The sequence below is a fragment of the Coturnix japonica genome, chromosome Z (assembly GCF_001577835.2).
Source record: "Coturnix japonica isolate 7356 chromosome Z, Coturnix japonica 2.1, whole genome shotgun sequence".
NCBI lineage: Eukaryota > Metazoa > Chordata > Aves > Galliformes > Phasianidae > Coturnix > Coturnix japonica.
The window spans coordinates 58,935,914-58,963,815 of record NC_029547.1 but is presented as its reverse complement, the minus strand read 5'-3'; the positions used below and the strand labels follow the sequence as shown (position 1 = coordinate 58,963,815).

At 42.5% G+C, this 27,902-nt stretch overlaps 1 protein-coding gene across 5 annotated transcripts in view; it reads right to left on the bottom strand.

The window, feature by feature from the left end:
- Nucleotides 1-27,902, bottom strand: part of ECPAS (Ecm29 proteasome adaptor and scaffold) — a 66,155-nt gene that overhangs the window by 37,783 nt on the left and 470 nt on the right. The window contains exons 1-16 of one of the 5 annotated variants that reach the window (XM_015849831.2): nt 27,523-27,815; nt 18,447-18,577; nt 15,033-15,149; nt 12,633-12,751; nt 11,628-11,780; nt 9,324-9,492; nt 8,834-8,973; nt 6,139-6,220; nt 5,760-5,879; nt 5,544-5,629; nt 5,175-5,253; nt 4,016-4,065; nt 3,405-3,471; nt 3,176-3,298; nt 2,153-2,256; nt 710-833 (exon numbers count right to left, since the gene is read on the bottom strand). In XM_015849831.2, the coding sequence (XP_015705317.1) occupies nt 710-833; nt 2,153-2,256; nt 3,176-3,298; nt 3,405-3,471; nt 4,016-4,065; nt 5,175-5,253; nt 5,544-5,629; nt 5,760-5,879; nt 6,139-6,220; nt 8,834-8,973; nt 9,324-9,492; nt 11,628-11,780; nt 12,633-12,751; nt 15,033-15,149; nt 18,447-18,577; nt 27,523-27,550 (1,692 nt within the window). In that variant the 5' untranslated portion in view covers nt 27,551-27,815. The other 4 variants (XM_015849832.2, XM_015849830.2, XM_032441468.1 and 1 more) reach the window with 4 other exon arrangements.

Here is a 27,902-nt window from a genome sequence, read left to right as displayed (position 1 = left end):
TGTACTGCAGAACCTACACAACATCTGTACTCTTCTTATGCTTATTAGAGGTACTGTCCACAAAAGGGTGGAAAACAAACTATATTGTTAGCACCAGCCCAGGCAATTTCTCGCTGCAAGCAGTTAGGGTTAACTTATTATTGGTGTTTTTGGCACGCAATTCTCTTAGAGTCCTGGAAGATCGCAAAACACTGCTTATACTGCCATTAGTTTTCCTAACTGCAACAAACCATTGAGCCTTCAAGTCAATAAGCTATGCTTCTTTGTTTGTCCCGGTATTTATTTCTCAGACTGGAACCTTTTTACTCTTTTAAGCACAGTATTATTTTTCTCTGGCCTAATCAGAAAAAGCTTTCTATCCCTTCCAAAAATACATTCATTAAACATGCTAGATTGCCAGCCCTGAACACTTGCTTCCTTGTGCATAATATGTGTGGCACAAGCAATATCAATGCAAAGTAATCTGTTAAAAGATCAGCCTTTATGTCACTTAATGCTCGGGACTCCTGAAGTTATTTCCAGCAAAAAATAACCATGAGCACTGACTTCAGCAACACAGATCCTGTGATGCTGTGTGGGGTCTTTGCTATGATCTTAACTAATTCTGCTATTTACAGAAGGTAGAGGAATTGGAAATAGGGATGGGAAATATCATACTTATGACGTAAATACATCAGTCTTGTTATTTAGTAGGACAGAAGGACTGTACCTTCTCTTGAATATAATGAACCATTTCAGGGAAGGATGGCATCTGCTTCCCAGAACTCTCCTTTTCATTTTTACCAGGAAATGTTCTCAGTACCCGCTGGGCTTCTCCGTGTACCTCCTCCCGCCTTTCAGAAGAAAAGATGAGAAACAGATGCTATTTGCACAGAACAAATGAACAACAGTCTTTAATGAACAATGAGATCTCAAAACTGAGCAAGAGCAAGCAGTTTTAAAATGAGAAATGCCTTTCTGAAATGAAGTGGAAAGAAAGTATGCACTGCATCTTTAGACTGTTATAGAGAGGGGGAAGGAAAAAAGGCAGTGATGAGTAGTTGCCATAAAACAGTCGGGACCAGGCAACCTCTGCGCATCTTAGATCTTGCTGATGATCACACTTAGATCCCAGTTTCCATGTCCTTGTCTTCCTATATTTCTACTTGGAGTCTCTAAGTGAAGGGACAGGATGGAATTCCTCATCACTTCCTATCTGCAAGCTTCAGGTGACACCCACCAGGTCTTCTGCTCCCTATTTAGCTGAAGATCAACACCTAAAACAGTGTTGACACTTCAATGATAAACTGGAACAAACTGCTCTGTTGCTTTCTCTGTTGCTAAACTTTCCTTATACAACAGCTGCACCAACAAAAAAAAATGGAGCAATTAAGTAAGCTGGAGAAAAAAGATGTTTAAGTGACAAGAACAGATAGCTGGAGTATAATGATAATGAAATTATTACTCTAATTTAAGAATAAATAAAGAATTCACCTGCTCCTCAGCAGCAAATGGCAACCTATATAAAAGCATGTTTCAGACTCTTTGCAAATTTAAGATAAAAATAGATTTAAAAGGTTGCTACAGTTTGCCAGGAAAAAAATTATGGCAACCTTAAAGGTGACCAGATGCACCATGACACATTTGACTTTGTGCTCACAATGATCATTAGAAAAGAATCACAGAACGGCTTGGGTTAGAAGATACCTTTAAAGCCCACCCTGCTCAACTCCCTACTGAGGGCTGGTTGCTACCCACTAGATGAGGCAGCCCCACCAAACCTGGCTTTGAATGCTACAGATCACTGGAAATGAAAAACAAGGATTCAAGCNTACTGAGGGCTGGTTGCTACCCACTAGATGAGGCAGCCCCACCAAACCTGGCTTTGAATGCTACAGATCACTGGAAATGAAAAACAAGGATTCAAACAGTAACAGTTGTCCACAGAACTACCAAGAGTGCCACTACATTACAAGACAATTTTCAAACAACCGTATTTGATTTTCAGTATATTAGTTCTCAGGCATTTATATCCATCTGTCTATATACATGAATATGCATTAAACCCAAATTCATAGTGGACCTCATATATATTTAGATTAAATATATGTGTAATTGGATGAAAATAATTTAAGTAAAAAAAAAAAAAAAGTTAAAAAGAAAAAGGACTTACGGGTCTCCTGCTGCTAAGAGCAGTAAGTATCTGGAAGGGATATGATCCGGAGGGAATACTGTGCTAGCAAATTTCACAGCCACTTGACGTACTTGAACTTCAGGCTTAAAGAGAACAGATAAATATAAGGCTAAGTTGTAAATGAACACCAGTAATCTGCACTCACCACTGTGTATGTATATCAGCAATCATCCACTCTGTCCTCTCATACCAACTTAACACAAAAAAGTATGTAATTTCTTGAGACACTGTTCTTGCTAACTCTTCATATGGCAGAAAATGGAGAAAAGCTAGCTTCCCATATATACCCAGGTGGAGAATTAAATGGTAAATTAAACACACACACAATTTTGGGAATTACAAATCAGGGTTATCACTAATTCTAATGTATCTCAATGGTCCCACCAAGGCAGCTTATAAATGAAGAATGATATACATAATCTACCCTTGGAAAGAGAACTGTGCTCAGGAGCAGCACAACCAGAAACATTAATTCAGGAGGACCATTCCTTCTGCTGGTTTCAAACAGACTTAAAAACAGTATTGCCTGGAGACCTAGGTGATCACCATGAAAACAGCTCCTTACACAGCTATTAGCACAATGACTAGACATATATATACCTCTATTGTAACCCTAAGTACTGATATGAACATGCAATATACAAAAGATGCTCACTAAAAATTCAGACCCAGACCTCTGGGGAACCCTGGGGAAAATCAAGACAGTTAGTGAAGTCTGGTCTCCTCTGGATCAGTGTCTCAAATCTCCCTAGGAGGAGACTACCAGAAAGGTACACCACAACTGCAGACACTATGTTTCTTTGTGAAACAGAACATAAACAAAACTGCATTAACTTTCCTTCAGCCATCACCACAACATACTACAAATATTTCCTGGCAGAATACTACGTTCAGCAAGAAAAGCAAGGCGCATAGCCGAAGAACTCAACACACAGGGTCAGGAAAAAGGAGACTGCAAAGCTCTTATTTCAAGGTATTTAATTTTGACATGTATGGAAATACCTTTATTAGATAAGAAGCTACAAGAGCTTCCATCAAAGTACGCTGGGCTCCTTCCAAGTTACTGTATGCTCCAACCATCATAGACAAGGCCTCCTGAATAGCAAGCCTTGTATCAGCATCTTCCTACAGTAGAAAACATAGTCCTGTTACTTTATGGTGTACAGTGACAAGAACTAAGCAAAACCAGCACAAAAAACTAATGATTTCACAAAGCCCTGTCAGCACCCACCTTGCACAAAGCTTCAAAAAACTGCTGTACCAGTGCTATATCCTTGGTAAAGAGTTGAGGCATTCGGCTGAAACAAGATATTTTCATTCATGAAGGTCTTGGCTTTTTAAATTGAGTTGTTTTTTATTGATCTTTCCCCCAGTCCATAATTTAACTGTCAAACAAAACACAGCTAGTACAGATAATCTGCTCTATCTTATCCACTTCTGCCACATAGAACACCCCTCATCACAGTCTGAAAATCAAAATATTCTAGGAAAAAGCAATTAGATCACCAGCAAAGCACTGAACATACCACTTGTCCAGCCACACACCTTCTAAATTTTGCTGTTCATTCCTTAAAAATGTATGTTTCTGACAATCCACAGAGTGGAACCATTTTATAAATTCTATACATTATTCATGAGCTGCCATTAATCACTTCTAGCGAAGCTATCAGCCAAATGCATATTTCATTTTACACCTCCAAAGTTATCAAGAAGAATGCTCTTCTCTGTGCTGTACACTCTATTGCAGAACTGGCAGGAGGTTCAGGGCTTGCTGCTGATCAATAAACACATTACTCTAAAAAGCTATTCAGTGACCCATTACTTAAATAGCGCTTCTGTTACCTGGAGAGTTTTCCAACTGCTGAATAAGCCATTGACAGCAATTTTGAATCCTTAAATGACAAAAAAAAAAAAAAAAAAAGTATATAACTCAGCAAAACTAGAAATACATAAGAACATAGAAGTGTTCTACAATTAAACATTTATTTATTTTCTATCCTGTCTCCAAAGTGCTCAACCAGGCACTTCACAGACAAAGAATCCTGGAACATAACGACATCAAAGAATAAAAGCATCAGATAGGAGCCAAAAGAACACACTTTTCCAAAAGAAACAGAAGATTAGAAACAATGACAAAATGCAAATCTTTCTTCTGGTCTCAATTACTTGTGTTTTATTTTGAGGCTGGTAACTAAGAAGATCAGGCAAAAGTACAAAACGGTACCTAAGGAAGACTGGAACTTCCCACTGACCCTAAAAACTAGCTTTATAGAAGGGAAGCGGTCTGAGCAATGAATCCTACAAATGACCAATTCCACTTATTTAAATATGGATTTACTTCCTTCTAGACAGTCCCTTTTCATGCCATCTACAATGGCAGAGGAGATTCACAGTTTCAAACACCAATTCAAACCAGAGGATCACATCCAATGGTTCAAAGGTACCAGCAAAAGGAGCAATGTTGCAAAACAGAGGTCTGCAAAATCAGTCCTTCACAAGATACACTGAAGTATCTTGAGGAATTCGTCTTCTGAAACTGCACTGGAACGACCAAATTTGCCAGAGCAACACTTGCAATTCTATTTTTAACATGCCTCCCATAGCATTACTTCCACTGGATAAACAGGAAGGGAGGTATTGCCAGCAGTTTCACACTATACATGGTTGGCAAAATGGAGTGCACACCTGGAGCTGAGCTCTGTGTGCTCCAGAGTAATGACTACTAGGAAGTGGATGCTATTGTTTCACTCTTTAGATTATCAACACTATTATTTCCCAAGACCTAACAAATAGTGATCAAGCACCTACCTGGAGCAGTCAAATAAAATAGTTTTCCCCATAATAACCTTTAAAAATATTTCCTTCTTCTCTTAAGAACTGTCCTTGAAAAGCCACCTGAGGCAACTACACGCAAATAAAAAGATTTATCTGTTCCCATCATAAAGACATATCTTTTGCTTGTATGTATACAAAGATACACCATTCTGTATCTTCAGCTTACCTCCTTGTATTCATTGATCAGCTTTGTAAGTCCATTCAGAAGCATTGGGCCTAATGGCTTTATTTTACTTTCTGGACAACTGAAATTACAAATATCAAAGAAGATTAAATTATCTTCATCATTCCCTTAGAAATTTCCTCTGTCGATATCACTTTTTTGTCCCCTCAGCTTTGCAAAACCACAGCTTAACATGGGTGAGCACACACACAACCCCAGTGCCCCCTTATTCCCAAGATTTAAGAAAAAAAAAATCCTAATTTCTATGAGTTACAGTAGTATTCTTTGACCTCAGTTAGTTTTACATTTAATAAATACAGTGGCTTCCAGGCAAACTGTTTGAACACTTTTTGAGCATTCCTGATTACTTACATGATACAAATATGATGCACAAACTGCAGGGACAGACTTCTCAGTTTTGCATTTGTGTTTGCGCCAAAGAGTCCATCATAAACCACCTTGACAGAGCAAATAGAGCAGATCAGAAAGTGTCCAGTCTCATATTCAAAGACTTTCTAAATCTCCTGCTTCAAGCACCACCATTCAAGAAGCTCATTTGAAAGAGCAGCTTAGGAACATACATGCTACCTGAATGTTGGCTGGGAATGTTTCTGCAGCTTGTCTAGATCGAAGAAGATGAGGAACAATCTTTAATTTAACACGAGTACTGACTGACTCTCTTTTCATTTCTGGTTTCAGAACAGATCCCTGTCAGAAAAAGAGCTGAAATAAGACAGGGCATTGTTGCACAGCAGTACTTTCAAGTTTGCTAAATTACCTTCTGCAACTCAGAATGAATTGAGATGTTTCTTTGAGAAAAAAAAAATCAACAGCACAAACATTCATAGAAAGTAGAGATCAAAGAAAGTGACAGATGTAAGAAACGTGTGTGTAGTTTAAGAAATAAAATAAGGCAACTACAATTTCAGAAATTAAGTATGTATGGAACTCTGAACATAAATCCTACCTCCTTGGTTTTCAATGGTATGTCCCCAAGATACACCTTATACATTTTGTTGATGATAGCAGGATTGTTCCAGTCAATTAAACTAAAGAAGAAAACACATTAAACACCAACTTAGGATTCTGAACACTGATTACTTTAAAAAAAAAAAAAATCTTACAACACTTTGCATCATATTTCTATCCTTACTTGAGTTTTATTAAATTTGATTTGACTTCTAACCACTCCTCCCACATAGTATATAATCAGGTAGAATGTGATTACATATCACAACTATAATTTGCAGCACTGTAACTAAATAATTCATCAGAAATCTACACTCTCACTTATTGTCCAATGAAAGAAATCTACTGACTGAACATGAAATGGTCACCTCTTAAGAAATACCTCTGTATTCATAAACTGCAGCATTCTGTTGAAGAGACTGTTTGTAATCCCAAGACTATTCAACCATGGTCTACAAGACACATCTATTTGCCCACATTATAACTACAGCCATACAGTCATAGAATGGTTTTGGCTGCAGGAGACCTTTAAGACGACAATGAGTACAACCACTCTGCCACGGGTAGGGACAACTTCTCCTCAGAAAGTTCCTCAAAGCCCTACCCAACCTGCCTCTGAACACCTCCAAGGACAGCACATCCATTGCTCCTCTGGGCAGCCTGTGCCAGGGACTCACCACTCTCAGATTAAGGAATTTTTTCCTAGCACCTAACATAAGTCTCTCCCCTTTTCCATTTAAAACCACACCCCTTCGTCACGGTTTTGTAATTTTTGCTATTGGTATTCCACATCATAACATCATGTGGAGCACAGAGAAGAACTACACGTCCCATAGGACCTCATGGTCAGAAAGGGAAATACGACACGGAAGTGATGCTCTCTCGCTCTCTCACAGCCTGGCAGCGGGTGTGGGTGTGCTTCCAAGCTGTGGCATCTTCAGTTTCAAAGTAGGCTTCTTGGTCTTTGGAAAACTCTCTCTTATTTCACTTGATTTATTAGCCTGAATTTCAATTAGATTGTATTATATCGTGTTATCTTGCATTCAGATATCATAGTAAACTAAGTTCTCCTCCTTAGATCGCTGCCGCTGCTCTCTTTGTTTCCTTGACACCAGCTTCCCTACCCCTTCCCCTTTTCCCTTCCCATTTCTGGGGTCAGGCAGCCCACGGGCCTACTGCCCCCTATCACAGACGTAGACTGATCTAGATAACTCCACGACACCCTTTCTCCTCTCACTACATTCCCTGATAGAATCCCTGTCCATCATTCCTGTAGACTTGCTTCACAGATTCATATCTTTCCTGAGATGGGAGACCCAGACATGGACACAGTAATCCATATGGGACCCCATTTGGCCAGAGCAGAGGACAACTCTCCCAGATGAGGCCAGCCCTCTTTTGATTCAGCCCATGATAAAGTCGGCCTTTCAGGCTGCAAGTGCACGTTGCTGGCTTATTTGCAACTTTTCATCCATCGTGGATCTATCAGTAGAATTCTATCCATTAGAGGAAACTGATTAAGTCTATATCCATTTTACAGAGAACACAGTGGTAAGAAAATCAGAACACAGTCCCGTCAGATCTGAAAGAATCTCTGCCCTGTGACTTTTCTAAGAATAACTCCATTTAGCTGACGCTATTTATTGAAAAGACTATTTCAAACACACATGAATACACAGAATAAGTAAAGGAAACAAAAATGTAGACATTCATATTTAAAAGATTTGAGGAAGATGCAACTATCTCTTTCTTTCAGCAAAGCAGTTAATTTCTAAATAAGTGAATTGTGAAGTATATTCTATGTCTCAAAAAAACTCAATATTGCATATTAACACTATTTGTCCAAATACACATTGCTTTCCAGATACAGAATACCAACACCAAAGGAAAGATGAGACAATCAGTAAAAGGACAGAATGCCTTCCTTCATTGAACAGTCCTGCTGCTCTCCAGATAGTAGAACCATCTCTCCAGCAGCTTTTGAGGCACATGAACAGACTTGAATGGACATAGTTTCACATTACATTACTGACTCCAAGTTAAGTAGCTCCCTGCTTCTAGTAATAGAGAAGCTACCCACACTTTCCAAAGACGAGTCTATCCCACTCTAAATCTTGGAACATGACCCAGCATACTTCACATGGTCAGTGACTCAGCAAACAGTATGAACACCAACTTTCCTAGCTGCATCAACAGTTAAAGACAGAAGTATTATCCACAGATGATGACAGCTGAGCTGCAGACAAGCAAAAATGCAAACAATGTTGGCTGCCAAGCTTTCTAGACTACAGTCCACTTCACAATTATGGTCTCTTTACCTCCTAGCTAAATCAAATGGAAAGTTTTCTTTTACAAGAAAGGCAGTATCTATATATGCTGACCAGCTGTGAATCACTTATCAAGTCCTCAAAGGTCAACAGTAATCCACATGGGACAATATCGAAACTAGGCAGTAAGAGAATGGCCCAAATGTAATACCAAAGATAACTGCAGTTACAGCTTCAGCTCCGGAGCGTACTGATTTTTCTCAGCTGTGAGTCTGAGCTACGCTGCTCCAAATCCCAGCCCATCTGAACAGGAAGTAGCTATGTGTGGGACAGTACCCTTCTTTTCCACACTGGAGCACTATGTCAGCTGCAGTGAGCATCATTAGAAACACGAGCATCAGCTTTTCTAAATATCCACATCTGTACCTTTGTTTGCTCTTCAGTTCAAGGTCTGCTGCAGTGGCCACGCTGTGTCTTGTATCACTGGAGGCTACAACCAGATGTACAACAGCTTCAAGTTCCGGCACCTGCTCTGCTTCAATGAACTTCACTATCCCCAGCTTACACTATTAAACAAATTGGAAGGTAAATGCAGTTTTACTGACATGAAAGCATATGCCAAAATAACCACAAAACAATCACAGCAACTCAAGTGACTGAAATGCTAGCTTTTGCCCATTACGCTCAAGTTCACATGCTCTCAACAGCATCATCTTTCATTCCCCTTCAAAGAAATCACTTGCTGCTCACTATCTGCATGCTAATCAGGGAAACTCTGCCGACACCTGCTAAAAAGGGAGGTTTTGGAGCATAAATTTTTCTACCTTACTCTGTCTAGCCTTGTTTTGCTCTATGCATAGCTGTCCTCTTTACTACCCCTCAGTTCCCCAAGATCAGTTTCTGTGACTGCAAGTACCTGCTCCAGCAGCTCTGGTGTCCATGGGCTATCTCCAATTACTCTCTTGGCTGCATAAAAGCTCATCCCTGGAGGTGGCTGAGGGATTCCAGGACCTCCCATAGTACTTGATGAAGAGCCCTGTCCTGAGGGCATGTTTTGCCGACTCTGAGATTCATTCAATACGTACCTAAATATGGAACAGAGTTTCATTAGAGACTTTACCACTCCACACTGCTGATTGAATTAGAGGCTGGAATGGGTGGAATACAAATAACCAGTTCAACTTCACATATTCCTCTTTAATCAATCCACGACTCTGACACAAGACAGAATTTTAATTATTTTAGACAAGCTACCCTGCAAGCCATCTCATTATACTTGTTTGGAAAAAAAGAAACAAAACCATGAACAAAACAACAAGTAACTTGGCTAAGAAAGAGAAGGGTCCACCAGTGTTTCTGGGAAAAACATCTCAGGTTACCAACCAAAATTAATTCTCTCTGCAATGTTAAATACACAGAGAGCAGTAGACTTGGAAAGGTTATATAAAAGCTTTAGCAACATTTGTATGATTTCTACAAAACACTTCAAACTTACTAAGGGAAATAATGACATGTGCAACACAGCAAAGTAGCGGGAAGCAATTTCTGACAACAAAAACATACATATTGGAAATGGCAGTTTTAGTGCTGGGGCAGGAAAAGTGACATTTACAGAGGTCAGTCATTTCGCAGACTGGCAAGTCTAGCAACTCTGAATATTTGCACACCTTGGCAAAAATCACCCTACGTCTCCCTGTATACTTGCAAACTGACTCAATACAAGCAGTATAAGCAAGCTTCAAAACTGAAGAAGAGACCAACAATAACTGTATTGCTCCAGATGGCCATACTTTGTTCTGCATTTAGCACACAGACAACAAACAAAAGTAAGCAGTCACAACAGCAAGGACAGATGTTCATCCTAAATCTCCAAGAAGAAATTTTGATGTCATAATTGCAAACACTTCATTTTAAGCCTTAGGCCCTAAAGTTAGGCTTTCTGGTTGCTTTACCACTTGTAAACTGGCAAGGCTAATTGACTGATAGGCAGCAACTGAGGAAGTTCTACCAGGTATAAATTAACTGTCAGCAATTGCAACATCTTGCCCCAGGGAGCAAGACATTGAAAGAGTGTCAACCAGAGCCACAGGCTAGATGAAGACATTCTCTAAGCACCTTCTGGAAAGAAAACGAAATTGGAAAAAAATGTCCTCTCCTTTCAGCTAACATCATGGTCTCTCTGAGTATTTGAAAATTAGTCATCATGCTTGGCCAAAGTACAAAAGCATAAGGAACTGAAGTCTCATTAAAATGCCACAGGACTTCACCTCCTGAAGGCACAGACACATTAGTGTGGGGATGAAGCTAGCAGAATACACCTGGGCAAACTGTCGAAAGCAAGCTGAGAACAGAGAATTAGACTGAAAATTCTGAACTCTCATTTGCCACACTCTACACACTCAAATGTGGCCTCAAACTGCTGACAGGAGCATTGCTTCCAGTAGAGCTGCACAAAGAAACATATGACCACAACTTAAAAATTAATTCTTGCAGGTTATTCAACTTGCATGTAAGATAGTAAGGTGCCCAGAAGATCCCACCAGAATCCATGAGCTATTAGAAAAAGAAATCTGTTCCTGTGATAGAATTATTTCTATTTTACTTCCAAAGTTTTTCAAGCAACAAAAAAACATTTAGAAATTGGTAGAAAATAGCTACTGAGCAAGTAGTGATTTTAGACATCAGAAGATTCCTGCCTAATAGCATGCACAAAATTCAAGTTGTTCTGTAAATTATTCTTGCTCTCAGAAACATGACACAACATTACAGTTACGTTTCAGAAGCAAGAAAATCCTCTCATTAAAAGTTAAGTTCCAAAAAGTATTAGACTATGCTTACTTATAACCTTGGAGGATCAAGACTCAAAATCAACTGTACCAGTACAAACATTTTGATTTGGTTTCTATTTTAAAGGTTTGGTTATTTAAAAGGTAGCTCATATGCCACATAGCTTCACTTTTATCTGAACAGAGGTCAAGGACAGAGTAGTATAATAGCTAATTAGCCAGAAAAAAACATGTTTTGTTAAATAAGGAAGGTGTTGATTCCATTCTTAAGATAAAGACCCTGCTTTGTATATTCCTGAAATATGTAATATATTTCATTTGAGGTAGGAAACAACAGCGCTTTTTAAATTAAGCTTCCAAGGGTGCATTTTGTGATGTTTCACAGAACAAGAAGACGATGTTACCAGACAACACCAATATTAACTCTTACTTACCCATAAGGCATAAGAAGAACATCCAACATGAAGTCCAAAAGCAGCTGTACAGTCTTTGGTTTTTCAGCAAGATTAAATGGAGAAGCTGCTGCTTTCAGTGGTTCAGCAGGATATTTCATGTGAAAAAGGGTTGGTATTAGAAGATGCATTAGGCTGAAAAACAATTACATTTACTGCAACCATTTAAAAAAAAAAAACCAACAAAAAAACCACAACAACACAACAGTTTATTCCTAGCATCAAAGAGACAGGTCTTTAAGAACATATATGGCCCTTAATGTCACCAAAAAAAAAATAAAAGTCTCAACAAAACTTAAAATGATTCAATCCAGCAGTTTGATCTATTAAACAGTGGAAGGCAGAACATAAATTAGGATATATGCTTAACTTAGACCACGAAGTGTGCAAGCACACACACACTCATACATCCCTTTCTCCAGACTTCAGCATTTTGCAATTATGCCACAAAGCACACTCCAGAACTACATCCTCCATTAGAAGTATAAAGACATAAGTTTGAGTCAGCATACAGCAGAAGTTGATTGACACTGTTCATCTCCAATAAAGCACCTACACAGACAGAGCAGTACCGGTATTTACACACTGGTCTACTCAGATCTCCCACAGCACCTTTCACCCATGTACTTGCTTTCTGGCCAGGGTAAAACCGTGCTCCCAAAGAAAACAAATATCACGACGCTTATCTCATTAACACAAGCAAGATTTTACTGCAAGACCTTTCAGCAAGCCTATTTTTAAAATACTTCTATACTGCAACAGTGCTGTAGAATAAAAGTTATGACTTCTGTATCTTTTTCCATGGACATTTCAACATAAGTTGCACATCCACAATTAATAGTTTTCTTGAAGCATTTATTATACACAGCAATCCACAGCTTCTATTGTGAAGATACAACCACAAAAGAAGAAATCTTTTCAGAAAAGGTACAAATGACTTCATTAAAATGATAGAAACAGGATTTACTCCAAGCATACGAATTATACCTGTCTTGCTGTGGCTGGGGTTTCCCTTCCATTGCAGTGAGAAGAGTTGGAGCCAATTCACACTGCCTTTCCACAGGCAAACGAGGGTATCCCATCTTAACGTAAATAATGGTAAAATTCTAAAGAAAATATAAAAAAAGGCAAAACATAGTAATGTGTAATAATGTGAAATATCCATTCCTTACACTTTTCTGGAATGCTGTATTAAAATACGGTTGCTGGAAACAGATTCTGTTTTGGCAGACCAATTTCTTAATTACAAGGCTGAATGGACTCAAAGCTTTTTGAGGGCTGGAAAACCTTTCCAGTCTTCACTGGAAAGAATGTTGGTGAGTTTGGCTTGTTTAGCTTAGAAAAGAGAACACTGCAGGGAGATCTCATTGCTGCCTTCCAATACTTGAAGGGAGTTTACAGGCAGGAAGGGGACTTTTTACACAGTCTAATAGTGACAGGACAAGGGGAAACGGCTTTAACCTAAAAAAGGGTGCAATTATGTTAGATATTAGGAAGAAATTCTTCACTCAATGGCCCTGGCACATCTGCCCAAGGAATCTGTGGGTACCCCTTCCCTGGAGGTGTTCCAGGCCAGATTGGATGGGGCGCTGGACAGCTGTGCCAGTGAGTGGCAATCAGCCCCAACTGAGAAGCTGGAACTCAGCTTTACCTAAGCTACAATTTCAATGAAATCAAAGGCATTGTTTTCACTTATCTATTTCTAAAAGAAAAATGCTACCCATTATTGAATAAATACGGAGTCAGCAGCACAGGGAAGTTTTCTCTCGAGATGTGTTTCTGAATCATCATATTTAAAAGCTGCAAATGCAATCCAAACAGAGTCAGGGACAAGATAGCGCAGCAGTACTGAATACTAGAATATCTTTTATTGCTACCATTGATCCAAATCTAGCTTGGAACTGGAGAGATAAAAAGCTGTGTGCTCAACAACCTGCTTGAAAAAATAATGCAAATTCAGTTGTCAAATTCTGTATAAAACAAGCAAAAAAACCAAACAAACTACAAATCACTTAAAAAACTAAAAACAAACCACTACTGAGAGGTTAAAGACAAATAAATTTGGAGGGCTGAAAACAGAGGGACTTTTCTGGTCTTTAATTCATGCTGGTAGTTCCTCTGAATGAAAATACATTGAGAAAAAGCATTAACAGATGATTCCAGAATGGTGCTGACAGTTGTGTAAGCTCTTTTCTCCAGCTGACTCAATGTAAGACCTAGTTATGACCTACTGGATCTAGTCACAATCTGCTCATCCCAACTACCACTCTGTGACCAAAATAAATACTAAGTTTAGCTTGTCAGATGATGCAGTGAAGGGAAAGAACTAAGGAGACACCTACATGCAGGGAGAAGGCTGGCAGTCATAGTACACCGCTACAGTCCAATGCAGTGCAGATCTCAGCTGTGTACCTCATCTGCAGTTATTTGGCAAGAAGTATAAAGAACAATTCATAGGAGGAACACTACACAGCACTGAAGTGGGAAGCATTACATTTCTTCATAGATGGCACTTGCTTAATTTTTGCAGAGCCCACTACCTCACTGCACATAACAATATGCATCACTCATACATCAGTGAACACAGACTTCTGATGCATGCTGCTAAAAGCACAGTTTGTCTTCAGATTCAATGGTCCTTTTGCTTCTCTGAAGAACACATGCAGACTTGGAAACAGCACCCACTCCTCAAAGGTGAACTCTGCATAATCCTACTTGTTTGCAGACAATCTGAGATTACTTCCATGTGACTGTAGTTTTAAAGTACAAATATTTTCCTTTCAGTTTCTATATGATGCAGCAGCCTAACGAGATGAGCAGAAAGCTTCCTTCCCATTCTATCACTCGTTCATGATTGGTATTTGCAATAGATTTACCACAGCTCAAACAACAATCATCTTCCTTAGTCTTACAAAACATCTAATGAAATTACTTAGTATGCAGTTTTACAATCCATAAAATATTTTTCATCTTTTTTTCTACCAACAAGTGTCCTGACCATAGACACATAATTAAAAGTGTCCTTGTGTTCAGAGAAATGCAGATTCTTTAAAAAAGACACTTTGTTCATACATCAGGATGAGGATTGGCAGCGATTTGCAGAATGGGGCCACTGCAATAAGCAGGCTATGTCCAACAGGAGCAACAATGATTCATGAAAGATCAAGAGTAATTTCAACAAAAAAATCAGTAACTTCGCTGTTTTATGAAACCAAGTTTCACTCCTACCAGGCTACATAGTTTTTAAAAAAATGTTTAAAAAGTCAACATCCTCCCAATAACATATTTGTTAGGATAACAGACAGAACTAATGCAGAAGCTTTAAGGAATATTCTGCTTATTTCAAGTAAACCATAATCAGTTATTGTTGGAAGAACAGATACTTACAGTGACAAAAGACACTGCAGAAGGATCTTGATACTGAACTAGCAATGTCTCTACAGGAAGCTGGATTTTTGGGCGACTTTTTATTCTCTTATTCAGATGAACCAGCAGCTCCATGACCTGAGAGGAAGAAAAAGAGAAAAAGAAATGAAAGAACCCTCAGTGCTCACCTACCTGCACTGCTTGGGTGGGAACTAGAAGAACGGAGATTGAAGAGCCTGGGAAGAAGGGGGCTAGAGGAAGGTGTTTTCACTTCAATTTAGTTCTCACTGTCTAACTCCATTATTAACAGACAGCAAATTAAATTCATCTTCCACAAGCCTTGTCAATTTTGCCCATGTTGGTAACTGGTTAGCAATCTCTCTGACATTATCTCCACCCACAAGCTGTTTTACCTTGTTTTCCTGCTGTGGAGAAGGAGTGACTGGATGGGCTGATTGCCCATCCAGTCACCCCACCACATAAACAAAGTGCCCTGAAGTAGGGTGAAGGCAAGTCCTGAAGCTCCAGAACTTCAGCAGCATACTGACAACAGACTGACCTTATTTTTTGCTTTAAGTGAAGGAAAACTACACTTTTCAATTCAAGTAAAACAGTGTAAGATTTCAAACCACAGTTAAGTTGGCATGTGGCTTTTTAAAAGAATTTAATCTCCTTTTATGACAAGGTTACCCATCTGGTGACTAAGGGAAGCCAGTAGACATGATCCTTTTTGGATTTCAAAGCTGTATCTCACATTTGTCTGCATAATGTATCCAGCAAACCACTAGAAAAAAAAAACAACATAGTAGTGATGGGTGATAGCTCAAGCTCGAAGGGTTACATCAGTGGTCAGGGCCCCAGCTGTTGTAATCCAAGGAGTGTATTAATTTGGGGTGGTCCTGTGTGGAGCTAGGCATTGGACTTGTTGATTTTTGTGGGTCAGTTTCAGCTTGGGGTGTTATATGATTCTACTGTAGAAACAATACATAGATTAAATACTACAATAACATCAAGAGAGTCACAATACAGTACATCAGTTTTGTCACTTTGTCTACAGTCATTAATTGGGTGAACAAAGACTGTCCTTCTCTTTCCCTTCTTCTCTACCTACTTTTATTAGCCTTAATTGTCCAAAGGTGTGAGCACGCACAGAAAATATTAATTCCACTACCTTAGCATGCTTTTGAGGCTACAGCTCAACAGCAGGTACATCTTTACTGCCCACTAAGCAAGATGAGCATAGGAAAGCTAAGTATTTATGTTCACAAGTCAATAGCCTTTCACTCTACTCAGGACAGGGGGACAGCGGAACAAGAAAATAATTAGGGTGCCTTCAGACATAAACCAATATGTGATCCTATGGAAAACACCTAATTAAAACATTCTAAGAAATTTCATTAGCATAGTTTCAAGAGTACATGATATCTGTATAGTCAGAAGAACACTACTTCTGAGACTGAATATGTCTATCAGCACAGTAGAATGGTTTCATATCCCTCAAACCCCTGTCATGTTATCACTGTTAGGTCCATCTTTTGTGCAGAGCCTATTAGCTGCTCGGACCTCTTATATTCAACTGCCTTTCTGGTCAAATCCTCCTGGCATAACAGTAAACACAAGCAGGTGTTCCTCTGTCAGAATCCAGGTCAGGTCTCTCTTGCCTTTAACGCAAAGTTTAACACCACTTCTATACGACCACACAACTGCTATTTCACAATACTTCAGTACACCGTAGCAGCTCAAGATACAGGTCTGATAGTAGGAAGATGTACATACCCATGTACAACATGGGCCCCTCCTGAAGCTTGGCTCTGCCCAGAAGCTGGCACCTGGACATATAAGCCATCAAAGGTGCAGCAACAGACCATCACATGCACACACTGCATAGGTCAGGTATCCACTAGTTCCTACGACAGGGGACTCCTCATGATCTTGGCCCCAGAGATAAAGTCACCACACTCTCAGCTCCAGGAGACCCTGCTGGTGTCCATCAGTAAAACCAGCAAGATATTATCCTTAAGAGGGCCACACTATTAAGTGAGTCTCACACCAAGAGATCCCCATATCCTTGCATCTCTCCAGCAATTGACAAACTCCCTTGGTCCCACCAAGAGCCAGCTTTCCAACAGCCTCATTCTTAAGAGACCCTGTCTCTCCATCTGCTGGCATAGAGACGAGTTCCCTCTGACACCAAAACAAAAATGCCTCATTCAAAAACCAGCTAAAAATGAAAATTAACAAGAGTATAGGACAGACCGTGCTGATAAGGTTCAAGACAAGGCCATACAAGCATAATGATCATGAATTGTTTATACATCACTATCCTTTTTATTCACTCATCCCTCCAATTTCTCACAATTACTCTTCCCTAAATCACTAGGTCCATCCTTTTCTCCACCTTTGGTTCCTCCATTATACATCACAAAGTTAGGCTTGAGAAGTCCCAAAATGTTCTTCCTCTGCATCTCCTTGCGTGCATTACCACTAGGCAGTAATACTTCATTTTAAATAGCGTTTTTATATTGGCTCATTCTGAAGGGTTTCAGGACTTAACAGCAGAGTTGAGACTCTCTTAGAGCGGCCATGAGAATGATCTGCACAGCATCCCTTCATCTGAGTCCATAATTTGGGTTTCCACCTGCCAATATATCTCTGTGCTCAAGGACAACAGAGCTCCACAAGCTTAAAGACCAGTGACTGCTACAATTGCACCTGGGGATAAGTGGGACAAAGTGGCACACAGGTTCCTCCCTTTTCTATTGTGCTCCAGAGCTGTTTCATGGATGTGGAGATGAGTTTTTGTTACATAATCTAAGGCAAGAACTGAATTCCTTAGGTATATATTCAATTCTAACTATAAAACATTTGTTCCTCTCTCTAATTCACGTCGAAGTAGGAAAGGGCCAAACCATTTTGCAGGTAGTACTGAACGCATATCTGAATGAACTCTGCAACAAAGCAGTCTTCTGCATTAAGGAAATGAATTCCTTCAAACTGACATTAGGTTATACCTTCAAAATGATTTGGCCCTTGCTTCTTCTACTGCTGTCAAGCAGTGAAAAAGACCCATAAGGCATTTTGCACAGAGAAGGAGGCTTGCTCCACACGCACTATTAGCGAGGTGGATATACAACAGCTCTATCCTGGAAGCTGTGGCAGATGTCTCTGTGACAGGAAGTCTTTGTTTCAGGCTAACTCACAGCAAGCTGGCTTCAAGCAGAAACAAATACAGTCTATACGAGCAAAAATCACACATACAAAACACCTTGCTGATGCAGGCAATGACTATTTTCTTTCTCCCTATCAGGCTCATGGTATCATTTCCTGAAAGAGTTGATCCCTTCACAAAGAGCACCAAAGAGTATCTTAATGCCACAGGAAGGCATTTCCTGCTGCCTGATGAGAACAATGTTCCAGTAGGGTAGGCGCCCTTACCTTTTTACGAACTCCTTCCTGAGTGCTGGACAGCTTGAGGAGAACAGGGGGTAGGAATTTGGAAATAATATTCTGCAACTGCTCGTCTGTTTCTGCATGGCCGAGACGCAAAAACACTCGTTCAAGTTGATCTGCAATTTGAAGAAAATAAGAGGGGAAAAATAAATCAACAGGACTCAAAATTACAGCAGCATGATTTATGTATTTTTTTTTTCCTGAAAATCCCTTAGTGAGTTCAGAAGAGATGCTACACACAAATACCTTTGTCTCAGCAACACAAAGAGCAGACACACTGTAAGAAGCCATGCTTTTTACATTACTGTCTCAAAGTTTGCTGAAATGGACAAGTTCAGGCAAGTCCTGGCCAAGGTTCCAGGACTGAGACACACAGGAACCAAGGTTCGAGAAATCCCTTTGTTTAGGAGATGGACAAGTCCGGGAGCTACGAAAGGGAGATAAGATACTGATCAATGGCCCTTAAGTGGTCTTTTGTGTTGGCCTATCTCAAGGAAGATTGACATCTCTGAGGAAAATCACAGGACGCTAACCCGAGTCGTCCCGAAATGTCTCGAAGGCTGGAAAGAAGGATAAAAAGGGCACGGACAAACCCCGAATTTGGAGGTTTTCTGACACCTGATGCCTCACTACGGAAACAAGGAGGTTTTCTGTCATCAGATGCCTCTCTACGCGAGCGCCTGCATGCTGAAGAAGAAATTGCCTGTATGCTGAAGAACCTTTGTAGGCATCTAGGTATCTGACCATCACACCTCCACCGTTGTCCCTACTGCTGCCTATTATCTCTTCTGGGATTGCTGCTCGAGACTCTGCTCCGAGGGACCTCGCTGCCCGAGACTCCACTTCCTGAGACCTGCGTACTCTGACCGTCTTCTCTGCGTTTCATCGATCTGCGGCCTCTGCCTACATTCGTGCTGCTCTCCCCTACGCTTATTTTGCCCCGGACCAACGTTAACAACGTGCTACGGGACGCTGCTGCATCCAGGAGGTGACTATTCCCCGCTTTAACGTAATTCTTCCCATTTCCAACCTTTTTCTATCGCCTACTTTCCCTTCCCCATCACCCTAATTTTGGCATTCGTCGCTCTCCCTTCCCCATCCCCTCAATTGTCTATCATTTCCAATAAACTGGTCGGATCAACATTTGAATGTTCTTCTTCTTAATCTCACGCCGGGCATAACATTATCAAAAGAACCTTTGCCTCACTCCTAAATTGGAGCGAGACACACACCTTCTAATTTTAACACTAACAGAGTAAACCAGCCCAATTGCTCCCTGTACTGGCCTCCACAATTACGTACAAAGGACTCCTATTATAGACAGAAGCAATTAAAATTCCCGTGATATTGCTTAATATTTTGTTTCAGATAAAAACCAAAACATGTCCAAAAGGTGGTATGAAAGGTTAGCACCTCTAACCCACCTTCTGCACTTTCTGCTTTCAGAGCAAAGCTGTGCAGCTGTAGAGCTGCTAACTTCTAGAAGTGTGCTGTGATCTGCATTCAGACCACGACATCCCATATCTCTACTAAATAATTACAGAGCACAAAAGATTTAGCAGCCACTTATTCTTCTTCTTCTTGTTTAATTTATGGTTCTTGTCATGCCTGGGGACCCCACTGTTGTAGATGCTGTGCAAACAGAACAAAGCAACCAGATAGAGCAGGACCCAATGAAGATTACAGTTCGTGCCACAGCAATTAAAAAAACAAAGTCAAGGCAAAGCACATGGCATAAGCTTTGGGACAAGTCACACCACAGCAGCTGTGGATTAATTAACAGGCTGCACACCTAAGAAGCGCAAAGAACAAGTTAAAAAAGTTCTTAAAAAGCTTGAAAACGCCGCTCAAAATTTGATACCAGCGTGAGAATTTATAGGACATCTTGACACGGATCCACCTGTTCTGTCCACGAACATGTTTTTTTTAAGCCACACAGATACAGAAAATCTTTAAAATGCTGCACAAAATTTGTCTCCATTAGCTGCTGACTTGTTACAATTTGTTAATTTTCTCCCCCAACCGAATAAATAAATGACAACATTATCATCAATAGGAAAAAGATTGCAACTACAAAACACAGGTATATTGCTGCAACTTAAAACATAAAGATCCTACTATCGCTCTGTGAAGTTGCTGGAGTTTTGTAACAAATCTTAAATAGAAGCACTCCTGACCAAAACAAGGAAGGAAAACAATAAGGAAATTAGCTTACACAAAAAGGAAGAAGTTGCAACTCCTTCGAGGCCAATATAAGAAAAGCATAAAACATCGATTTTCTCACTGAACTAGCAGAAGATCACTTCAAGGAGATGGATGAGACTAAGTTCTTCTGTCAGAAACTCAAGTACATGGGCTGAGAACTATCTGTCTTTGTATAGGGGATGGAGGAGCCAATGCTGTGGGAATGTAGAGCTGGCCCGACAGCTATACCAGCAGAAAAGCCAGACCCACCCAGAACAGTGCTGCTCTGACAGCCAGGCTGGGCACTGGAACACAGCACTGGGGGCCTCCCTGCAGGCAGCAAGGAAATCCGATGCGTTAAGGGATTACAGGCCTTAGTGCATCCTGCAGGACAAAACTACTGCCCTAAAGACTAACCTGCAGTGATCTGTTAGAAGCCAAGATTAGAGAGTGACAGGGAGAACTTGCCTTCAGTGGAGAAGGATCACTGTGCAAGCTGTGAGGTAAAAAACAAAGTGTGGCTGCAGGAAAGGACCGGGTGAATGTGCACTGCTGGATGTGAAAGAACATAAAGGATGCTCAAATACAAAAGCTCTAGCCAGGAAATCGCCCTTGATGTAGCTGCAGAACAGTTCCACTGTCCTATTTTCTGTTGTTTAAATCTGTTCCATCCATGTGCCGAGTCCTTATACAGTCATCCCTCCTCTGCCAGCTGCAGATTAAACACCTCCAACATTTTATTTTCTGCTCAGCAAATGACAAGCACCCAAAAAGACTGAAACGTGAAATTTTAGCATCAGGGAGATTACAAGTCAAAACTCTGCAGCACTCACAATGCAAACTTGCAAGTTGATCCGTTGTTTCAGATTCCACGGAGCATTGAGCCTGCCAGCTAGTCAACAATTTTAAGATATTTATTATTTTTTTTTTCTAAATCCTACCAAATTTTCCCTTTTCAACTTCCTTTTTGTGTTGTATTTCACTTACTGGAATACCTCCAGGATGTCTAAGGACACAGAATGTGCTCAGAAGCTGCTTGGGACATTCCATGCAGGAGAAGCAGCTCAAGCAATCAGTGCAATCATCAGATTATCAGGTGTCAAGAGGTTGGGGCCCAGCTCTTTTTGGTGATGCCCAGTGACATGACAAGAGGCAATGGGCGCAAACATAGGAAGTTCCTTCTGAACATGAGGAAGAACTTATTTACTGTGAGGGTGACAAAGCACTGGAACAGGCTGCCCAGAGGGGCCATGGAGTCTCCTTTGGAGATATTCACAGACCTGCCTGGATGCCGCCTTCTGCACCCTGCTAGAATCTGCTTTAGCAGGGGGCTGAGCCAAGGGACCTCCAGGAGTCCTTTCCAACTCCTATGATCCTGTGATTCCTATGGCTCCTGTGAACTACAAGCATTTACACAACTTCCAGCTTCTCATATTTCTCAGTTGATGTAAGAAGAAACCAAAACTGCAGTAAGAGAAAAGGAGAAGCTGAAGGGAGAAAAGCAGGGTGGCAAAGAGAATCCATGAAACAAGTTGACTACTTTTCTCTCTCTCTTCTGTCTAGTTGTTGAGCAGTAATGCTGCGACCATTTTTCCTTGCCCCAGATGCAGGGATGACAAAGCCATTCCAAAGATTTGAGGAGCCTGGCTGCAGGTAGGAAACCAGAGAGGGGTTTGTCAGCTTGCAAGCAAGTCACACTCCTGTGCTCCATTGCAGGCTGTATCCATAGCAGCAGTACAGGGAAACAAAGAAGGAGCACGCCCGTAGAGCTATAAATCTCATACACATCAACCATGCAGTTCCCAGCTTTCACCGTACTGAGCAAGCCCACCTCTCATGCTGTTGGTGCTGACAGCAGAGCAGAAGTTCTGGTGAACAAATGGCTCCATGTGGGATGGGGAAGGGGGAAGAAAGCAGATGGGGTTGGGTTGCAGTCTAAGTATCGTAGACCTGTCCAGTTTTATGCCCCCTATCTAGTACTGTAAATCTGCAGGGTTGTAGTTTCAAGGAGGGAGATCATGTGGTTTTATTACAATAAAAATAATTAAAGCAAGGATGTCTAACTTGCTTTGCTACACAGCACAGAAGATGGCACAATAACACTTTGAGTAACCCAAAGCAATTAAAATTAAGTGCTGCAGCAATCTTACTGCAATCTGACAGTAACAGCACTATATTTCACATGAGAGAACCTCTAGTATCCCAGCCTTCACCACAGCTAGCCCAAACCAAGCACAGCATGCAGCCCATCTAACATCCCTTCCTGCAATTTCTCTTTTCACAAGTTAATTAGAATGGTCAACAAAGATAATCTGCAAGTTGTTAGAAGCAGAGAAAGGAGCAAGTAATGGACATGACATTTGATAAAGGAGAGCAATAACCCCATCTAAGAAGTTGGTATTTCAGCTATCTGGGATTGTGCAGTGGCATCTCCTTCCTAAATGTCACAGTGAGTTCTCATCTCAAATTCAGGATGGCAACAGCACCATGCAATTTGTTGCCACCTCTAACATCCCCTGCATTCACTAATTATCATACCTGTATAAATTACTTACATCATCAACTCAAGGCAAGTCTGCTGAATATGATGATGGGGGAAGACCTCACTGTCAGAGGGCACAGACCAACTCATAACAGATCAAAGAATTTATGAGGAAAAAAAAAAACAACAAAAAATGTTGAGAAAGTCAAAATGAAAGAGAGAAAGGAGCACAAGTAGCAGGCATCAGTGTAAACTCAACTGGAAACCCCAGTGCCCAGATATGCCAGGCTTTAAATAAATCACTCTAAGAACAAGCTTGCACTTCAGCACCCTCATGCCAATGGAAAAGAGAAGGGTGCACGCAGTCCACAGTGAGCTTTGGAAGGAACAATCCAAATAAAATGAATTAATTACCGTCATTCTGCGCAGCTCTGGTTCCATTGTTTTTAGCATACTTTATCAAGTTTCCCTTTAGCTATGAACATGAAAGCTACAAGATACTTCTTTAAAGAAAGATGATCCCTACACTGCCCACAGTCTGGTTATGGCGGTGGAGCCAACTGTGGTCCTGGTCAGACTTGCCCACTGCATTAGCAAACACAGGAGAAATAACGCCTAGTTAAATAGGAAGTCTTCAAAACATTACGCATGCCACAGCTATGACAATGACCTTTCACTCAGGATTAAAATAAACAGCAGAGAATGAACTTACTGCACAAGTAGAAGGATGAATACCAGCATTTTATTTTTGAAGCTCATACCAGTAAGTTCACTCAAAATTTGTAATAGCTACTCGTGTATTCTGGCATAGTCACAACTCATTTCCTAAAGGCTCTGCAGCATTTCCACAAAGCATTCAATTTATTTTTTATGGGGGTTTTCTTGAAGAAAACACGTCTACAAAAGGAAGAACACAAGCAGAATTTAACAATAGGCACTGTGTAGGAAGAGACCTTCTCTTTTACCATACGCAGGAAATAAAGTGGCAGGACAAGAAGATGAATCTTTGTTTCCCTGCTTACAGCAGCAGTGTCCAATTTGCTCCCACTGACACACTGTACTTGGAATTTGAAATCCTCAAGTTACCATGGCAATGCAGTTACCTATTCGTGAGAAAATGTATGTTTTGCTTCTGGTTTTTTTTTTTTTTCCCCGTGTTTTTTTTTCCCCTCCAGGTTTTATTTAAAATTACAAGAATTTGGGGCTCAAATCCAGACCTCTTGCAAAAAGCAAACAAACAGAATCCAAAACACAAGACAGCATGCAGCATAGAAGCTTGACAAGGGAGTGATGCTAATGACTCCAACTTGTATGCTACCAAGACTAGGACATGTCTTGGTATTTAACTATCCTAGGAACAATTTAACTATCTAGGAACCTAGGGGAGAGTCTTGGGTCCTCTGCAAAACAAAGAAGAGTAGAAAAATGTGCTGTGCATAAAGCTGGAACCTATCTTCACGTTCCTGGGGGGGGGGGAAAATAAGTCTCTTTGACACATCGTGGGACTGGCACAATAAAGCACTTCCTGTACTTTGTTTCAGAACAGCAAACAAAAAGCCTGAGTTACTCAGGTTCAGTAGAACCAAAACAGTGCAATGGAGACCCCAGCACCTTCCCCAGAGGGGACACAGGGGTGTGTCTGCCTGGAAGACATGCAGGTTTAGGGACTAACATCTGCTTCTGCAAAAGCTCCAGCATCTTTCAGTCCCTCCAGAGCAAAGCAACTGTTTCAGTGCTATTCTCCATGCAGAAGGATCGACCTGGGGAATCAAACTGGTTCTTGCCCACTGTGCTACTACTAGAACAGATGACAAGTTCTAGTTGAAATGGTATTAGACTCTGGGAGAAAATATACCCTGTACGATTATAGCAGCAAACAGTGAGTCAGGATTTGCTGGTGCTATTCCTGGCTCTACCAGTAACCCATTATATGCCCAAAGGCAAACCACTTACAGGAGCATTTGTAGAATTGGGCTAATCACTGCATTGTTCTAAAGGTTTGAGTGGAAAGGAGTGGGAAGGCCTCAGGGCGGTGGGGATTATATCCTTTTTCCCATCCTGTTCTTCCATATTATGGATTTTTTTTAATTATTATTATTTTTAAAACAGAAGATTGAATAGCTTTCCAAGTTCCACATACCTGCCATACGCCAGGCTTAGGCCTCCCATGGCAACTACTCAAAATTAAATGCTCACTTTTGCATCTGAACTCTTACAGTTTCAGGATCAGTTTAATGGCTTTGCACTGATTTTTAACCTTCATTCTGACGCTGCTTTCAATTAACTTGATCTCTCAGTCAGCACCCACATATGTAGTCTAAGCAAAGAATTTTGTGTTCTGCTGGCACTATAGAGCTAAATACATATAAAAGGAAAAGTGACTGTCAAATCTAAAGCTAGTAATAATTATGCCTGTTTTTTTGGGACATACCATCGTTCTATAAACAAACAGATTTCCTTCTACGTATGCTAAACTTCTACTATTTAAGTGCATCTAAAGAGAGGTTGGTTCAGTTTCCCACTCCTCCTTTGCCTTGAGAATACAAGTGAATGGAGAAAGAGGAATTTAAGTAAGACGACAGTGACAGGTGAAGTACCAGGGAAAATACAATCAAAGAAACAACACACTCTCCTTCCCCACTGGACCAAACACAGTCTGTAACAAAGCTTCAAATTGGGTAAAATCTGCTCCACTCTGGGGATACAGCAGAGCAGCAACGACAACCCCACGCAGTTTTTGACACAGGTCTCACTGTGAAGACATTCAGAGCGGTTTAACACAAAGAGCTGTGGAGGAGCTGATCCGCAGCTCAGGACTGGTTTGTGCAGTGTCAGCTCCGGGGCTGGGAAGATAGAAACGCTGCACGGACAGAACCGGCGGAGGTGCGGGCAGGAACCGCACCGACTGCAGCCAGGCCTGTCGCGATCGCAGCTTTTCCCAGTTGTCGACGGAATAAATAGCCTGGCATTCGTGTCGTCCAACCCAAGGCTCGGTGTAACCCGACGATCTGCACCCCGCCACGAGGCCCCGCGGTTACATAAAGCGCATCCGTGTGCCACCCAGCCCCGCTCCGCTAACAAAGAGCAGAACAAAGACAGCACCTTCCACGGGAAAAATCGCAACGGCATCGACAGCACCGACACGCTGCAAGCGCCGCTCCTGCCCTTCACCTCTGGCAGCTGGTATCATTCCAGAGCCACCTTTCGCTCAGCTGAGTCATACGCTGCCTATTAATTAATCCTAACCGGGAAGAGCTCTACAGACCACGGGAAATAACACCGTGCTCTCCAAGTTAAGTGTGCTCCAGCAGAGCAGCCCCGCAAGGTCACACACACACACACACACACACAGCCGGCGGGGCAGGCCAGGCCGCCGCCCCCGACTACATTTCCCATCCGGCCGCACGCCTGCCTTCCTCCCTCCCCGTCCCGCGGCCCCTCGCCCCGCTATGGCGGTGACCGGGCCCGGCGCGCTGCCCGCCGCCACTCACTCAGCTCGTCCTGCGCGTTGGCCGCAGCCATGTTGGCGGCCGGGAGGAAAGGCAGGCAGGAAGGCGGAGGGCGGGCGGGTTGAAGCGCGGCGCTCAGCCCGGCCGCCGCGAGGCCGCTCCCGCCCCTCTCTCCGCAGCTCCGGGCGGCACCGGGCCGCTCCCGTCTCCTCCCCCGCCCCGACGCAACCACCACGAGGGACGGACGGGCCCCGCGCCGCCCTCCCTTTATATTTAGAAAGAGCTGAGCCATCGCCCCGCCGCCCCGCCCGCTCCGCCATCACGCTGACCCGAGTCCATGCTGCCCTCCATGCCGGCCGTATGCGCGCACCACAGGGGCGGGGGAGGTTCAGCGCTGCGGGGCGGGGCGGCCGGCGGAGCCTCCACCCCCAGCGGCTCCTCACGGCCCCGCCCAGAGCCTGCACGGCACGGACAGCGGCCCGAGGCGGGACCTGGCCGAGGGGAGCAGGGCTGGGGCCGGCCCCAAGCTCGGCTCGTCACGGCTGGGAGCCTTGTCGTGTCCCTTCGTGACGCGTGGCGCCGGGCGGGCTGAGAACGCGAGCCTAAAACGGGGATGGGGTCCGTGCTCCTAAAGGAGCTTCGGGGCACAGCGGTACTGCCGTGAGCTACTCCCCGTCCTAATTAGAGCCGGGGGAGACCGCACAACCTCTGGGCAGCCCGTGGCGGAGCTCTGTCACCTGGACAGCACAGCTCTTAACGGCACAGCTCCTAACAGCACAGCTCTTAACAGCACAGCTCTTCCTCCATTGGAGCTGCCATGTCTTTCCCTGTCACTGTCGAAAAGCACCTGGCTCCGTCCCTTTAACGCCCGCCCCGGAGCAGCACTAAGATCCCCTCTGGGTCTTCCCCAGGCCGATCAGACCCGGCTCACTCAGCCCCTCCTCACCATAGGGCGCCCTTTTGTAGCCCTCCATTCCTCCTGGGATGGACGAGCGAGCGGGGATGAGCTACAAGGAGCCGGGAAGAGCACAGGGAGGCGTGAGGAGACAGGGAGGCCAGCAGACGTGGCACGGGCAGGAGGAGCGGCGGTGCCGAGAGCCCCTCTCGGAGGCCGGCGAGGCGATGCACAGCTAACCGTCCGGCGGCGCACGCAGGCCCGAGGGGCGGCAGCAATGTCCATCCCCGGAGCTCAGGGCGGCAGCAATGTACATTGGACCATCCCCTGAGCTCAGGGCGGCGGTGCCATGCCTCCATCGCGCCCCTCTCCTCTCCCCACTCGTCTCCCTTCCCTCCCCGCCCCTCCCGGCCCTGCAGCACTGCGCAGGC